The sequence below is a fragment of the Xylocopa sonorina genome, chromosome 10 (assembly GCF_050948175.1).
Source record: "Xylocopa sonorina isolate GNS202 chromosome 10, iyXylSono1_principal, whole genome shotgun sequence".
NCBI classification, from domain to species: Eukaryota; Metazoa; Arthropoda; class Insecta; order Hymenoptera; family Apidae; genus Xylocopa; species Xylocopa sonorina.
This window is the reverse complement of record NC_135202.1, coordinates 6550281-6568290: the sequence shown is the minus strand read 5'-3', so window position 1 is coordinate 6568290 and position 18010 is coordinate 6550281. Positions and strand designations below refer to the sequence as shown.

The 18010-nt window shown below is 34.5% G+C and overlaps 3 protein-coding genes across 9 annotated transcripts; all 3 read right to left on the bottom strand.

Annotated features, from left to right (window-relative positions):
• Positions 1-4270: 4270 nt before the first annotated feature.
• Positions 4271-9791, bottom strand: LOC143428043 (uncharacterized). The gene is made up of 3 exons (XM_076902626.1): positions 9376-9791; positions 4698-4919; positions 4271-4397 (listed from the first exon to the last, which is right to left on the bottom strand). The coding sequence occupies exon 1, from the start codon at positions 9789-9791 to the stop codon at positions 9483-9485; it is 309 nt and encodes a 102-aa protein (XP_076758741.1). The 3' UTR covers positions 4271-4397; positions 4698-4919; positions 9376-9482.
• On the bottom strand, positions 5312-11596 carry LOC143428041 (uncharacterized). 4 transcript variants are annotated; one of them, XM_076902622.1, is made up of 4 exons: positions 11579-11596; positions 11125-11504; positions 8333-8552; positions 5312-5984 (listed from the first exon to the last, which is right to left on the bottom strand). In XM_076902622.1, exon 4 carries the CDS (start codon positions 5882-5884, stop codon positions 5567-5569), a length of 318 nt encoding a protein of 105 aa, XP_076758737.1. In that variant the 5' UTR covers positions 5885-5984; positions 8333-8552; positions 11125-11504; positions 11579-11596; the 3' UTR covers positions 5312-5566. The 4 variants fall into 4 exon arrangements, with proteins under 4 accessions (XP_076758737.1, XP_076758739.1, XP_076758738.1 ...); XM_076902624.1 differs by lacking the exon at positions 11579-11596 and having other exon boundaries at positions 11125-11354; positions 11426-11505; XM_076902623.1 differs by lacking the exons at positions 11125-11504; positions 11579-11596 and adding an exon at positions 9035-9196.
• Positions 11597-14543: 2947 nt separating this feature from the next.
• LOC143428437 (uncharacterized) lies at positions 14544-17433 on the bottom strand. 4 transcript variants are annotated; one of them, XM_076903295.1, is made up of 3 exons: positions 16137-16262; positions 15140-15221; positions 14544-15059 (listed from the first exon to the last, which is right to left on the bottom strand). In XM_076903295.1, the coding sequence occupies exon 3, from the start codon at positions 15016-15018 to the stop codon at positions 14614-14616; it is 405 nt and encodes a 134-aa protein (XP_076759410.1). In that variant the 5' UTR covers positions 15019-15059; positions 15140-15221; positions 16137-16262; the 3' UTR covers positions 14544-14613. The 4 variants fall into 4 exon arrangements, with proteins under 4 accessions (XP_076759410.1, XP_076759409.1, XP_076759412.1 ...); XM_076903294.1 differs by lacking the exon at positions 16137-16262 and adding an exon at positions 15325-15421; XM_076903297.1 differs by lacking the exons at positions 15140-15221; positions 16137-16262 and adding an exon at positions 17108-17433.
• Between the last annotated feature and the right edge of the window lie 577 nt (positions 17434-18010).

Below are 18010 nucleotides of genomic sequence, written 5' to 3'. Positions count from 1 at the left end.
CCTGCAGATGGTTCAAGATTGCGCGTAATTTTCAAAATTGAATGCATTAGTGTATGTAATTGGATGACAATCGTGATTAATTCTTTTCTTAAATGAAATGATTGAAAGTCGTCCGCATAGTAAGATCAACGACTCAAAGCGGCAATTTAAAAAAATTAAATTCAATAAGTTTTAAATTACCCAAAAGTGGAAATGATAATAACTAGAACGGATTTCTGTGAAACTTGTGAAGTATTAAAGAAAATCGCAAACCTATTAGGGAATATAGCAAAAAGATAGCAACTGCTTAAAATATCACAGTGAGGTCAGTCCACTGCACTGGTGAAAATTAGCTGAAAGGGGATATATAGAATGTAGCCAAGGAATATGGCATAACAGAATAAAAGGAATGCGGTGCATCCTATGCTGGTAAAAGGTCTGACACGCCTTACAGCCCGTCACAAAATTTATCTTCTTCAATTCAGTATCTGCAAAAAGTAATTAAAGGAAATTAGAATGGTCGTGTTAATTACGTTAAATAACAAGTGCATCAATATTGCATAGTTGCATAAATCATTCTATATCTAAATACTCCTAATTTTCCTAATTAACCTTTCTTATTGTTCCTGCACGAGGAACCTTTCGGCTATGGCTAAAAATACCGCTGAAAGTCGTCGTGCGGGTGGCTTAGGAATACAGGGTTTCTCGAAGGAGTTGAAGGAAGAAGATCGAGCGAGCGACTGCGTCCGCCCGACAACAGCGAATCCTCAAGCTCGAAAATAGATCGCATAGTTCTCCCGGCACATCTAAGACGACCACATTGCGGTGTATCGCAATAGGCGAGCCCGACGTTTTACGAAAAACTTGGCCATGGGCATTAAAGCGTTTATAAACACCGGGGATTCCGCAAAACCCGCGCCGCACGTGACGTCGCAATTTGGCGCGCACACTCTGTTGAAAGAGCAACGTGCAAGGTCGTGATAAAATCTGCTTTTGTTATTAGAGCTGTGTGAAGGCGAGAAGTGACCAGGAATGAACGGAGAATGCTATGGAAATTGTGACTTAGATACTCACCGAGAAGAGTTTAGGCTTGATGGGGAAATATGTGATAAATATTTGATTATATTAGTTGTTTACAGCTTCTTTGATACTGCAAATATTTGTTTGTTTCGTTAATAGATATTGATGAATAATCGATTTCCTGGCTTGCACAGTTCATCTCTAGTATTAACGCATAGCCCATATCGTCAACGGATATTTAACTGAAAAATTTCACTGCTCATATTGTCATCAAAGCAATTATAAATCTATCTGTAAATAATTCATAAGTATTTGTAATTAATAACACGTATAACCGTGTAAAAACCTTACAAGAAATATAAATAAATATCTTTTGATTTTTTTAACAATAGTAATTTCTTTTTATTGTATAAGATCACTGAAAGTAAATTTAATAAAATTGAAGGAAACGATTGCACTAAATATAATTGCTCTGCAGAATCAACTTCGGACGTTTCAGCATGCGATCAAATGAGCAACGGCCTCTGATTATTTTCAGCGCTATATACCTCATAAAATGTAGACGTTTGAAGCGTTTGAAAGCTTTAAAAAAATAAACTGTCGGCTGTTTAATGCTACTTATCTTGTATGTTTTTGGTTTAAAGGGCTCTCACAAGAATTTTACAAAAGTTGAATCCACTGCATGTTCCTTAGAAAGTGAAAGAATATGCATAGAGTATATGCATTTTTATAACTTCATAATACCCAGTGTTGTGATTTATGTGCTTTCCAATGTACCTATTATATATAAAAATATATTATATTTTATAATATAGTTAAAATTCTTAATATATTACAAATTTTAGACTGTAATATGTGATGGATATTTTTCAGGAAGGTTAAAATTCTGTTAGAACGGTGTTACGTTCTCGTTCTATTGACATTTCATCTCGTAATAGAAGTTGTAACCAATTTGTAAACTAACAAATCATTATCATTTAACAGATCTTACGTGAATCAATGACGCAATTCAAGTACCTACACGTGTGCAATTTATCGACTTTCCGATACTACGACGTTTTAACTTGCTATAGCTTTTCAACCAGCAGCAGAATAGTGTGCTATGTACCCAGAACGCTACAAAAAGCTTCCCGACTTCATCATTCTGCTCTCAGTATTACATAAAAATATATACAGAGACAATGACATAAGTTTGCCTTCGAATAAGGAAACTTAAAAAGAAATTAATTAGTGTTCTCTTCTGTTCAGAAATGCCAAATATATAGTTTTTAGTAAGAAAATACGTTAAAATAATTAATTAATATTTTATACTTCCATAAAATATTTAAAATTAAATTACTATGTAACTATACCTCAATTGAGAAATGACTAATCTGCGGATTAAGTACTTCATAGATATTTTCATAAGAAAAAATATACGATAAAAGTACGAGCACCTCCATTGCGAGATATAAAAGATTCACTTAATTTATCGAGAGATAAAGGACGAAATGATAAGCAATGGAAGTTCGCAGGTGCAGGCTACATCTGTGAAAATTAACTTCCATCGATCTGTAACTGCAAACACCTTTACATTGCTTAGTTAATAATCTACAGTATTAACGATCCAAACGACAGATATACCTATCTTTATACACCGTCTGCGACGTCTTGCCAAATAAATTGAAATTTTCCACTCACGTCTCTCGAATTGTCAATCGTCTTCAATCATGTTATCATGCTTGATGTAGTAATTAAAATTCACGTATGAATTTAAATGCTTATCACCGTACTCCATGCATTTTAATCTATCTGTATGGTCCTGCCATTTAGTAATATATTATTAATTAAAATTATAATCAACTATTTATATGATTGTTACTTATTATAACATAAGTTTCATATAATTTCCATACCTCTATACCTTCAAGATATCACTTATGTGAACAACGGACATAATTTAAGCATACAATAGAACAAATCATTTTACGATCCTGATGCCATATAATTATGCAATTGGACTGATCTAATTGTAGAAATAACGCTTTGTGACATCGAGCCTTTTGGCAATTCATCAAAGTGTTAACATATTGTCGTTCTCGTATCAAAATTTCGTTAGGAGGGAAAAAAATGAAAAATAATCCTCGAGATTGTACAGGTAGAGACGGCGGGAGCTCCAATTAAATTTGGCAAGAAATTCTGGCACGATTTTATAATGGCCGACGTACTCGATTTCACGGCCACTGCTATGCATCGAGAAAGTGATGTCTTAAGATACGAGATCCCTTGCGACATAAATGACTTAAAGTATTGCAGCTAGTTTATTATAAAAATACAGTGACCCCTTATTCTATCCTTGTTGCATTACACAGCATCGTTGCATCACTTATGGGATTTGTGATTAGTTTAAGTAGTGGTTCAATAGGTGCATTGGAAATTATCTGTTTTATCTGTGAACAATAGAAAAAGGAAGGTACATTATTATCTATTTGCTTGTAATTCTTGAATTAGAACAGATAAACAAATTAATACGTTTTTTAACATTAATGCAGACAAACACAAGCAGATTATAATATATATGCTTAAAATACTCGATTTAAAGCAATTCTCTAATTAATTAATCAATTCGTGTAGCGTAACAGAAGCACAGAGGAAAGCAGAAGGATATCACCGTGAGATAACGTTGTTAATACTCATGAAAGCCTTTATGTCTAAATTATACGTCCGACTGTACCACGGGCAAAGAAGATTTACGTTTGCAGAGACATGGATACAGCAAACAGAGAAAAAACAACGCGCAGAGAAACAATTCGAGGAGATTCATCGGTGTAACCGACGTGTATTTCGGTCCCAGCGCCGGCTGGGCCCTCCAGCCTTTGCATCCCGTCGACTTAGCGAAATTCCTCGCTAAATTTAAGCTGAACCTCTGAACCACTAGATATTGTGCTTTGCGTAAGAGATAGCAACCTCTCAAGAAATAACGGATCGAACCACGTATGCGATCGATTATTCTCAGAGTTTCCCTCACGGTATCATGCTTGAAAGAAAAGTTATTGTAACTTTTGTTATAAATGATACAAACACGCTATTCATAACTAAGTAAAATAATACTTTCCTCAAGAAGTAATTTTCCAGTAGTTCCATGGAGTAGTTTCCTCTTCAATAACATCAGCAACAATTTCATTTAACTCATAACTTATGAATCATCGTCATTGTCCTCGTGTTTAGTATATAGAAGGTGGATGAAAGCTAACAAAAGAACAACAGCAAGCAGAATTTCCTTTAGTTGCGACCGCTTCTGTGTATCGACAATGACGAGCTTGTTTATGATTTGTTGCACGATGCGCTTAATTGTCCTCCTGGCTAATTTCATTGGCCGTGTATCAACTCGGTCTCATCAATTGATCAAAATGAGTCCACTAAATTATTGTCGCGGACAGATTTAGTAGTGAAGTTATAAAAAAAACCTGTTATGCTTTCTGAATTATTGATTTGAAAGAATAATTTTTACCTAACAGACATTAAAAAGTACGGAGACCTACAAAATTTGAGAAAAATTCATTATCAAGTTATTTGATATAATCTGTATGAACGCTACAACAGGAAGTTGTGTGATATAACAGGAACGCTTAATAAGAATTCGTTAGTCATTATCATGAAATGCCTTTATCAAATAACCGCCACAGAAAGTTCTACGTGTCAATCGCCACGATTCTTACGAGGCTTAGTACTCGTTGAAACATACTCCCACTGTTTAAATTTGAACCGTTTCATCGATAAGTTGTGTCAATATCAGACAGATACCTAGTTTACCTCTGCGCATGATCGCTTCATTTTTATACAGCACAAGTGTCCTCATATCTTTTCCAACAGAAATTTTCTTTGTACTGTAATAAAAATCACAGCCAAATAATCATAGTCTTCTTATTTCTGAAATTTGTCTAAAATGAAGAAAGGGATAATCACTATAATCTATGTATGTCAAACAATATTAAATAATTTAACAAGTATTTTGAGAAGTACCTTTAAATTTTCCCAAACTTCTTGAAACTTTAAAATAGTACGTTTAAAAATAAGTCTTTCTACGAAGGATTTTAATATTTCTCATTTTTGTCTTGCACAAAAGTAGTTCAACCAAATATCACATATAAAAGCCTTATAACGAAGAGACCAAAATATCTGAAAAAGATACTAAAAAGAGCAATCCATCTTTCATAGTAGTACGTTATTTACTGTATACATTTACTGTATCATTCATCAATTGAAATTGAAATAAGAAGTGAGTTAAAAGCCCGTGAAATTACCAACTGATCTTTACCAAGCACCAAAGCCGTACATTCCCCGTTTCCTACCAGTTCATCTAAAGATCGTGTGAGCCGTGAAAGCTTCATAATTAATTCGAACGAAAACAATAAAAAGCGGCGCGAGATCGATAAGGAAGCGGTTGCTGCGATACGTTCTCCACGCTCGAAGTGCCAGCAGATAATCTTGGCGCGGCTGGCGCATTTTCACGGAAAACAAATATACCTAACGCGATAGAATCGCCAACACTTATGTAATGAACAAGCAAAGTGGCCATCAACGGTGGTCACCGGTGATTTGGTTGAAGCGGACGTGTCAAAGTCGTACAGTGGGCCCACAGCAATGCTCTCCATCTTTCCCGGGACATTGACATTGAGAACTGCCCTTGGCCAATGCCTGTGACCCGTTGAAAACCGTTTCTTGGCCTTATGCACGGTCTCAGACAGGGTAGGAATTTATGGTTTTGTTTTTCGCCCGACGCATTTCGTAAAAATAGCGCCCTGATAGATGCTACGTTGACGGAATATAAGTGGACGACAGATATTTGTCGTATTCGTTGCCAGTCACGTGATAAAATCGCTGGTCTCGGAGCAGAGTAACGCATTTATTGTGGTATTTAAAGCGGTCGTTACTGCGACCGTGGTCCAACAACAATTTTCTTGTCCACTGGCTTCTTCCACATGCTCCTCAACGTACGCAATTCTCTTCTAGCCTTTACATCCTTGCAGAAAGCGGGAATAGTACTGAATAGCGAGTATGTTCGTATTCCTGTTGCGATATTCTGGACCGTTTGAAATAGAAACTTGGGCGTCGGGTTTCTAAAAATGGAATAAAGTATGTTCAATGCAGATATTAATAATCTATGTAACTGAAACTAGCGGTGTAATACTGTTACAGTTTATATAATGTGATAGCATTAGTAACGCTAATAAAATTTGGAATGAAAATATATTTCTTTCTGTAGAATTACCTGCCTTTTTATATTAGTCACATAATATTACTGCCATTCGTATATAATTTACTCATCTTCAACTTTATATATTCCAGTAACATTTATTACTGACAAATAAAATGAATCTATTTTTTTTTTTTATGAAAGTATTACGAATGAATAATGAATTTAATGTTTGACATGTAATTAAGCATTTCAAGTTTGCAAAGCAAACCCCGCACAGAAATGTATGCTAGGTAATTTAATGGAAGAGGCAGGTTCTTGTTGAACCATAGCCATGAAGACGTCATAAAGCAATTCTGAGGATAAAAATAAGGGGCAAGCGAAGAAAAGTAAATAATTTCCTCCCTGGCCATTGACGTAACTTTTTCCGACTTGCCAGCCGGACCTAGCCAGCTCGACATGTTATGTAATTCTTTTAACGATGATGACGCGTTGCAGTGGTACAGAATTTTTAGTATATTTTTAATAATAACCTCGGGCAGAACTGTCTTAGTTTCGCGACTCGACTTCAAGCGGAAACTTTCTTATTTAAACCGCCGATGGTAAGTACACGCGTTGTACTCTTCCTCGAACATAATAATCGTTCCTCGAAACCGATCGATTTTCACTCGTATCGATTATACACAATACGCTAGCTGATATTGACGGCACGACTAAAATGAAAAGTAAAGTTTTTATAAGTTCAATTAAAAATATTAGAAAATTGATCGACAAAGGAAGAAATAACTGGTAGAAGAAAAACTGGATGACCGTGAAAAAATCGAACGAACAAACAATACGCTTTCCTGTAACGTTATCAAGAATAAACAGTTGGTTTAATCATATTGTATATTATATTAAGCCTTCCACAGTCTGGTTATCATCCTGAATTTTAAAATACGTCACAAATTTACTTGAGCGTATATCGTTCCAGCCATTTCTCTGTCAAATATCAGAGTTATACACTTAAATATTTACCTCAATTTGTCTAATACCGTATATAATAATTTATAAAGCTCAAAAAATCCTAGCGTGCAATTCTTGATAATGGTAAATTGCACATTTAAAACAGAAGCAGGCACTGTTCAGATATTTGACGAGAAGGATCATTTTGGGCATTCCTATTGGCCTGATAGGGAAGGTAGTATGTAGGTTTTGTATTGATCCCTGCGTTGGGGCGACCTTTAATATCCCCACTCCTTAGTTTCCTAACCCAGTGGATGAAACGAGAGGTATAGAGTAAAGGGGAGATCGAGGGGAGTCCTGAACGCGACCTACAACAAGCACCGACAGGCGCACAGCTGATTTCGTAACGGCCAGGCGACACTCCCGGTGTTCCACCGTTCTCCGGAAATGTTCCATGACCTATATATTCTGGAGAATCCCGGGAACGACGCGAAAATGGACCGGTTGATAAGAAGGCATTTGAAAAGATCAACAAACAACGCAAAATAATTACAAACATTCCATGGGCATTGTACTCTGACTCAAAAGTATCATACTATGAGTATAACATAAGAAGCCTACTCTAATAAACAATTGGAAAATGTAAAATGTTACTTATGAATCCCTGATAATGTTGGCTGTAATTCTTGCGTAGAGTTGGAATAATTCTTTCACAGCTTATACTCAAAATCCCCGAAAATAATAACTATACGATGCAAGAATAATACTTCTTAATGAATTAATTTTACGAACACAAATAGGGAGATCCCTGAAACGAGCAATTGGATGTGTAAGGGGGATTGAGGATGATGTTCTCAAGTGACGTCATTTTTAAGGTCTCGGAAAGCTCAGGGAGGCAGTAGAATTAAATGGCCGCCAGACACTGAGAGAAGATTATGTGTTTTTGTACGCGTGTTGTGTCACGGTCGACAAACACAACGTCATAATCGGCTGAAGAAGCACAGGTGTGAATATGGCATCCGTTATTTATAGACCGTTACATTTACACTTTGTACAGTGTCTGATTAAAGTAACAAACATGTTCAATATGCATAGAGCGGATAAACAAAATAGACGTGCTTCATTGTAATGATTTAAAACATTTAAAAGATACACCGCTTATATTGGGCGCTAGTCGTAACCGTTTTACAGATCACTGAACTTACTAGCTACTCATTTTTTGCGGGAACGGTGAAAGAACCGCCTGGGCACGCTTTACTAACGGTATGATTCATGAGATAGAGAGCAGACCTTGTCCTCCGTAAGAGGACGTTGCAATTTACTCGATCTGGAATGGTTTACGAGTGATTTGACGTTAATTGTTTTTCGCCTTCCTGTTTCTTCGTTCCTCATCCAGAGTAATAATAATCTTTGGTTATCATAGTCCTTTTACCTGAAATAAATCATTACTGAATTAGAAAATGGACTTTCGTCGCAATTATTCTGTTAAGATTAACCATTTATTGCCATCTATTGCCTTTCATTTCCCTTGCTCGGGATGTAAGATTACGTTTTGACTAACGTAGTCATTTTATCTAAATTAAATTGTAATTAAATTAAAAAATAAGTTTCGTTTGATACTCCATTCCAGAAGAATATCAAGAAGTAAGTATGTATCTATCGTACTTTTTAACATGAATAACAATTAAATAGTTATTTTGTCTATGTCAGTCCTCTGTTTCAGAGTCATTGACTTCAACATACTGATCGTATAATTAAACCAGACGATTATCGATCATATATCGTACCACAACATTGACTAAAGATTATATATATATAAAAAATATTATAAACGCTAACATGTGTATGTCTTTCTTTGAAAACAATGAAGTTATAAAAATCTACTACAGAAATTATATAATAATAATAATTTACATTTATATTGTTCCATTAATTTGTATATAATAATGTACACAAGAAATATATTTATGCATATTTTATATCTTTTCCCATAGATTTAATAAACGTTCAACTTTTACTGTTGTCCTTCCTCCGAAGTTCGACTAACTGAACTTGGCTGACGCTACCTATCCTATCGATTCGATTATCGATCAGAATCGTCGACAGTTATTACCTCGAAACCGTGAAGAAATCACAAAAAAGAAGAAACTCAAAATGACCTTAGTATTTGTTTCAGTTACTATTTTAGGCATTATTTTGAAATAGATCTGTAAAATCATGATGAACCATAAATAGTCACATATAATTTTGATTACCTTTTTCACAAAGTCCGCAAGCTCCCAATATATTATTATAAGTTCAGCAATCAACACGCTATCAATGCTCAATGATCGAGGTTTCTAAAACTTATCGAATTTTACGGTTACTTGCAATGGTTTTTGTTTGTTTCTGTAATAATGTGGCGGAGGATAATAATTAGGACGAAAAAAAAGTTGAGGTAGCAACCGACGAGTCCTCGTAGAAACAACGGAACGGAGGAACGTGTCTGGACCGCGAACCGTCTCTGGGTGAGGCCGGGAAGTGAGGGACGGGTATGCACAAAGAAGGGATGCGATTGGTCGAGGCAGAGAGGAGAGGTTCTCGGCTGTCGCGAGGCGAGTTGATTCCGCGCCACTTCGTTTCCAACTCGTGTCTGCGTACGACGTGTCTCGAGGACTAGCCCAGAACACATCCTTCGACTTTCTTTTGTCTGATAAAGGTAAGCGGAATAATTTCACTCCTTCGCATGGAACGTGTACTCCTGAATATTCATTCTTCTAACGCGCCTTAAAAAATTATGTCGATCCAAACAGAAAATTGAAATATTCTTTTGTAGATCGTTTAACGAGTTTTATCTGTGAACGTGTGGATATTACTTAATTCTATTATATTGAATAATGAAAAGAGGAATATGATCATTGTAAAGGAAATATACTTGCTAAAAAGTATTTTGTCCCAATTCGGTTGTCGGCAAATATTTAAACGATCAACTTCTGCGACCGTTGGAGATCGGCACGATTTGTTCTCACGGTTCAATCATTGGCGTTTAGTGAATCGACAGACATTTTACCGTTGCACGCTGTGTATCTAGAAAATGATTCATTGTATAATTGATCATCGATTATCTTGGTGGTAATAATTGCACGGCACGTTTTGCGCCATACCGGTTTCTAGGTTAGGCAATGATCGACCAGGTGTACCAATGAAACTGGATTAATTATTTGTAATTTATTTGCAAAATAGTAGTCTAAAGAAATCAAAAATAATTTAACTATTCAGCTCTATGATATATGTATCTTTAAATAACTCTAAAATAGTGGAAATAACAGCCTATGGTAATTTGTCTCAGGATACAGAATAGGCTGTTGCAATTAACACACTAATCTAGCCTGCTATACATGCTGAAACAACACAAAAACAACCATTTCTGCCTTGTGATCGTACAGACATTCTATTGAAAACATTAACCTTTGTTACGTGAAAAATATCGCATGATTCATGGCAGAATGTGTCGAAGCAAAAACTGGCTAAAAACATGAGATGGCTTCCCTTCTCGTATTTCAAGGTTGTGCATTATTTTACTCTACAAAATATGATTATTATGTGTACTAATTTGAAGTCGATTTAAAAACTTGAATTTTGAATGTCTAAAGTTTAGAAAATTGAGTGTATCAAAATTTGAAAATGATAACTAATGGTAAAACATTCAATAATTTTAATATGGTGCCGATTTTTTGAAAAGTAATGTTTGCCATCATTTTATCCACATTACTAACGATTTTACTTCAAGGGTTTCGATAATGCCGTATTACAAACTATGTGGTTCTTCTTTTCACAAGAAACGTTCATTTCTCGAGGCTATTGATTTTAATGTTGTTATTTAAAATTATTGAATATAAAGTATTAATTAGAAATAATTTATACAGTTCCATGTGTCGAAATTGATAAAAACGCATTTATATAAATTATTTACAATAATCTAATGCAAATATATACATCATTGATTTGAATTGATTCTTCATTACCTTAATAGTCGATTTCGATTACTATCCAAATGCGAATCGATCGGTTCAATTTCTGCCTAACAATTTCAGGAAAGATTTGAACTCACCGCAGGTATGATTTTAACGTGTTTCCAATCGTTACGTAATTTTCAAATCCTGTCATCTTAGTCTATATCGAATTCGACGGTTTCAAAATGTATCGAATATGCAAATCATGAGGTGCGTTGCATCGGATTTCCGTTGCGGGAATACTGTCAAAAGTAAATTGACAGATTACGGTCAAACCACAGTACAGTAAAACGAGTGGGTGCAGCATGATTACGTAAGGCCAGGAATGCTCAGTGTTTCTCAAATTTCTCGTTCTAAAGGCGTCCTTTCAATTATTTGTTTTTGCAATTACCCTAATAAAATACAATTAAATTCTACATAGACACATATAAAAATCGTTTATTATCTTCTAGTTTTCGTTTCTTACCATTTCGTTGCAATTAAATTATCCTTATTTCTTGGCAGTGAATCTTTCAACACGTTTTACATATCGCTCACAAATATGTTGGGCCATAACCTTAAATATGCAACAAAAATTTTTAATCACGTTCATATGTAACTTGTATTTAATATTAATTAATTTGAATAGTTTAAACTCAAAAAGAATCTTTAATCCTGGAAGACGTTTATGTAGATCACTATTATATGTAGTCTGATATTCTACAAAAACCCAGTTTGCTTTAAGCAGTTTCCAAGAGATGGCGAAGGTTAAAAATTTCAGTACCGTTCTAGGGCATGCGAACTGATTTATCGTCGGTCGAAAATGGTCATGCGGAAGAAGGAGGCGTCTTATTAGTAAAGAAAAGTGCATCGATGCGTTTCTTGGTAGGAGGCTCGTTAAGCCAGAGAAGACCGGAGATTCGTTTGAGCGGCGCGTGCATACGTTATGGCGTTTGGTAATTCAAAACGGAAATTGATAGTTGGCGGTCTCTCGATCGGGGCTCTGCATGCAAGGAACGCGTCATTCGCGTTTGTCTGCGTGCATACACGAACGTGTTCCATACTACTGCAGAACCGGAATGCACGCTTGTCTACCGACTATGTTTCCCTTTGATCGATTCCTCGCGACACAACACGTACTACCCTGGTATCCTTCGCTTGATCGCGTGTCGAATTTTTAAATGAACCTTAAGAGACGATAATTAACGTAATTAGTAGGATAGTCATTAGTCCTGATATGCAAAACTAATCCAGTTTTACATACTCAAATGCAATCTCAGAAATTATAATTACCTCTTTCACTGGTTTCTTTTCAGGATGGTAATCGAGTGCATTAATGCCAGATGTACCTTGTTTGCACAAATTACGTAGTATATTATTTATTATTAGATTAATCGTGATTATTAGAGATTGTGGATATCGATTTATGTCATCTCCTCTTTCCTCACCTGTTGCACTTATGATATTTAACTCTTTTACCTGGTAGTTTTCACGGTGAATGAAAATTACGCTTTTCTTTACATAATCGGATAAAGAAAACCTTTCACGATCGTTATACTTGGATAAGGAAATATCAATGAAAATGTTGAGGACAAATTTAAATTCAGTCGAGCGACGCTGATTTGATAAAATTAACCGAGTCTCCTTCAACTATAATAGATATAATGATTTTCTATATTTTCTATTTAAAAGACTGTTACATATATATTATTTTCATTATGGAAGCTTCCTTTAGCGCTGTGTTACCCTTAATAGTATACATCAGCTTGCTTGTTCACATGAGTACTAAATACGGAGTACTATTTAACCAATGTCCACTATTAATCACAATAAACGCGTCTTGGACTGCTTTCCAACGCACATCTAGAGAGCAATTATTTCTGTTCAAGAGGTCTTTGAACCCTCGAGTAGGACAAGCTTCCGGATCTCCTCAAATGGATTTTAATATTTCCAATTGTATATTCATATTTTCCTCTTATCTTTTTTTTATACTATTTCCTATTTTTCATCTTTTTCCATTTGTCCAAGCGCACATTTTTTAGTGTCCTAATTTAATATTTGTAGGATATGGTTTATACTCCTTTTTATAGTTAAATCTTAAACCTACTAATATGGTTGAACAATGAACACTGACGATTATCTTTAACCATTATAAAAATTTCATTTTCTTCCATCGTATCTATTATACGAAAATTTATACACATACCTTAAGGATATACACCATTATGAGATGGAAAGTTTTTTTCATTGAAGACTATACCACATTCTAATCATTTATGTAGGCTTATTATTCTACCTTTAGCCCGTCCTTGACATTATCCGTATATGCTTTTGAATATGACATCGAAGTTTCTAGAACTTACGTTAGAATTAAAAATTACCTCTTAGAAGTTTTGTCTTGCCGTCTAGAATGAGTCGCAAAATGTTTCTCAGAATGAAACGATACCTGACGCTACATATTGTAGAGAGCTGTGCATTCTTTCTCATGAGATAGTGCCACATAAACATTATAGTTATGGGTTTCACTTAGTGCGATAATTATTAGTTAGAAATTTAATGTCAAATTTACATTAAATATTCTGTTTAATATTTGTAATTACTAGACGATCTTATATTATGGATTAAATGTTCGTAATTTTTATTATGTTTTTATTTTTCAGTTTTCGAAGTTTTCTTAAATATATATTATAAATAGTACTTTAATTAAGTTTTATTGAAATTGAAATTAAGGAAGTCTAGAAACTGAAACTCAGAGAATGAAGCACAATTACTGAAACAATGACAAACGTGTTAGGGGTTAAAATCTCGAGTCCAATAATTGAGGCCAGCGATGAAGTTACATGGGTTTAAAAATACAAGTTGGCTAACACTTGTTGCAAGCAACAGTTAGTCCGTCATCTTCTTTTAGATATTTAGCTCGTATGAGTACTTGACATATGTCACTGCATCATTGTTGAAACTAAGGACGCATTAATTTATACTTCCACTCATTACTTTTGAATCGAAAATTAATTTGATACCTATCTAAATTTAATTCGTTAGACTAAAAAAAGATGAACTGTGTTGCAGTACTGAATTTTCCTTCCACAACGATTAATTAAATATTTTTACATACTATGTAGTCTGCTATAAGTATTTAAATTAATGTAAATTCATTTATATTCATACAGTACAAACTACTGTACAAGATTAAATAGTCTGTAAAACTTCAAGACTTACCGACAATGCAATGTATCTTGAATTATTGCGCACGTTGAATTCGCGGCAAAGTAGTTTCCAGTTATGACCGCCAGGGCGCGCCACTAATCAATACTGATACAACAGGTATAATCACTTCATCGGTAAAAATGATCAAATGACAAGAGAAACAGTAATGAAAAAAAAAGATGGTCGATTATATACTATAAAAATGTTTATAGCTGTAACTTACCTATTATAGTCTAATTAAGTAAACTACTGCGATAACTTGTTCATTCCAAGTTTTTCCATTCTGACGTATTGTGCGTCGTAGGTAATTTATCTTCATAAAATATGAAACCGGACACTGTGTAATCGTAAGAACCAACCGGAAGAAATTTGCGAGGGCAGCGCATAAGTCGCCATTTTGACATTATCCACTTGCATTCCAGTCCGAGGGACATAGTAGGATAAAATATCTTGTATTTGCAAGATACTGTAAAATATAATAAAGAACAAATTATTTATTTTATAGTTCCACAGCATTTGCCGCATATTCTTATTAAAATTAATATGAAATTTGTATCGATTAATGATTTCCGATTTCGCACGACCAAAATGGAACATGAGTGATAATTTGATGAATACTTGGTCGATTATCACGGAAATAGTGGTACCACTTGACGGAATTCGCATAATTCGACGCGATTCCTTGCACAAATTAACGGAGCCAGCGAGAAACGACCGCATCCGGTGAATCGTGCTACTTATCTATTCATTTCTTTGTCAATCTACGAAAAAGGACTCAAATTAGAATTTTCAAAATAATACAATTAATAATTGATCTGTAGCATAAAAGCATAATACGTACAGAAAATTGTTTTCAAATAGCTTTAGGGGAAAATTACAAGTCACGTATAATTGCAATTGCGTAATATTTGCTGGCTTAACATCTTGGACAAATATTGAGATTCGAGTTAGAGCGTGCCGTAGTATGGCTGGCGATAACTTCATTTATAAAACAGTATTCGTTTTAAATGGACCCGAATTATTTACATTTTGCTAGAAGCTTGCCACGCAATTCTCATCTCCGAAATGCAATTATTCATTGTCAGGCTCATAACAATGACGTTGAACAGTCCTTGAAGTCGTATTTCGAATCACTTTTCACAGAATCATTGTGCATTCTAATTACCATTATTCATCGCTTAGTCACTAGAAAAAGTGAGAACATTTTTCTATTCATTTAAAAGATGCAGTTTTTGTTTCATTTGCAATAATGAATACGTTCTATATTTAAATTAAAAAAACTCTTTATAAGAAATCATTGTTCTAACTCACTTTTCAATACAACAGAATTGAAATATTTTAAATAGGAAAAGTTATAACGAATAGTAATTTATATTAAATAAGAAAAAATAGGATTTAAAAAATTAAATCTAAGTGTGACAAATTTTTAATACTCGACACTGTTAATTAAAGATGTAGAAAATAATGCGCCATTCTATCATAGAATGTTCATAGCAAATACATCTGGCATGACAATACTGGCTTTCAGCACACTCAGGAGATCAACGCAAGCTCTGCTAACGTTTTTAATAATGAAACACCAGACTCACTTTAGAATTCACAATAATATCAGCATCAACATGCACATTCTAATTAACATCATTAGCTTTTGACTACTAATTGGCATTCATTATTTGTTCAAATAACAGAATAGCTATACATTGTCTCAGGTTCACTATAGACGTAATAACTAAGGCAAACCTATTCGAATCTCATGTAAAAATCAAAATTGTTAGTATTTCTACTGCGTGTTTGATTATAAAGACAGAAATTTACCTATTAATAAAAAAAAAACATACCAATAGAGTCGAAATCCCGATGGTGGTTGCTTATTTTAATTCACGTAGAAGTCAAGCCATTATTACTGCGTATTCCGTTGTTCCATATAATCATTTGAATTTGCAATGATAATACCTGCTTTATTTACTCTGCGGTTTCACGAATTCCAGGAAACACAAATGTCAGGATGATATTGTTACGGTAGCGTGGAATTCTCCTTCTTCGTAAATCGATAAAATATATTGAACGAGATCTGGAGAAAATATTATAGCTGTTAGTGCAGAGTAGCAGTGTTTCTCAATCTACTAAAGTTAAATAGTTTTTATTTGATATAAGAGTTCTTATTTGATATGAGTTTTGTACTTATATCAATATATTTAGTTCTAAATGTACGTTTAAAATGTATACTGTAAATTACAAATGAAGGGTTCGAAAAAAAAAAATTGCCAGAATTTGAAATATCTCAAATATCATGAATCGGTTCGAACTTCAAATTTGTATTCTGAACATATTCAAAGCATAAATAATGTGACAGTGACGTAACAGGATGTTGCAGCGACGTTTTCGATACCGTCGTGTCCACCGTGCACAATTTTCAAATTATATATTGCGCAATCTTCCATTGCTTTTCTTTAGAAACTGTTCGAAAGTCGAACCCCTCCTATATAGACAAGGAATGAACTTTTGATTGAAGTTCTTTTTATAAAATTATTGCTTTCAAGTTAAGTACGTAATTCTAGATAAATAACAAATTGAACAAATTGATCTGCTATCCTATTATCTGTTATACTCTACAAAATGTTTTATTTATTTTTTCTGCGGCGATTGTATATTGCGATTAATTACTGTTTCTTATCAAACTATCTGAACGGAAAAACAACACCGCCTTCTATTACATTTTAAAAGGAAAAAATCAAATGATTAGCATCCGTAAAAGTGGCCAGGAAAATTATATTGTCTGAAAAATTGAAAAGATCAAATGTCATCTTACTTTGAAAAGACCATTTGCTGTTATCACCTCGATTTATAATTTTTGCAATTAGTCGAATACAAGGAAAGAAATTGAAAAGTCCCTGTAATCGGTCTTATCTGGGCTGGATAACAGCATTCGTTTATCGACGAGACGCTTTTAGAACTTAACCCAGATCGTAATCACTTTTCGTATTGCCATCCTTCGTCATTTGTATTGCAGAGATACCCTGAAATTGTAGCGCATTACATGATTGATAAAATGTCTCACCGTAGATTAACCTTAGTTATATAACTGATAAATTCGCATTTTATTTTTTCACGTTCAATATCTTTTTGTTGAATACTTAAAAGATTATTCTTCAATCGCATGACCCCAAGATCCATTAGAATAGAACTGTAGGAAAGAGGTTGCTTGAGATTGCTTAATTGGCACTCTTGTCAATAAGTGAATCAAAAAGATTGGTCAAGACGATTATTAGCTCTCCCCTATGGAGGATTAAAGCAGAAAAAAGACAAAATTGCATGTGCCCCAGGCGTGGATGCAAGTGGCCGCGAGTCGGCCAACAAGGCGAAACAATGAAAACAAAGTGTCTGCGTTTACTCTGAGTCGCGTGTTGTTTCTGTATAGCACCCTCAGCCGCTCTTTCATCTCCGTTGAAGCCTTTCAGACTAACGCGAAAAACTACGAAGGGGCAGCCAAGAGACGAATCGTTACTTTTTGTCTTTATCGCGCTTCATTCGAACCTGGTCATTCTAAAATGCACCTCTGATCCTGATGTGCGCAATATGTTTGCCATAATGTTGAACAGTACCGCTCGATGATCATTTGCAGAGTTCTAAATTTTCCATTTTTACCTTTTCGCATGCTATTAGTTACTGTTGATAGTAGTGATTGCGAATATTTATTAAGCTAACATTATAA

Coding starts and splice junctions, on each gene's coding strand:
- LOC143428041 (XM_076902622.1), bottom strand. CDS start 5,884: ATGCGTTACTCTGCTCCGAGACCAGCGATTTTATCACGTGACTGGCAA.
- LOC143428043 (XM_076902626.1), bottom strand. CDS start 9,791: ATGTGTTCTGGGCTAGTCCTCGAGACACGTCGTACGCAGACACGAGTT.
- LOC143428437 (XM_076903297.1), bottom strand. CDS start 15,018: ATGCGGTCGTTTCTCGCTGGCTCCGTTAATTTGTGCAAGGAATCGCGT.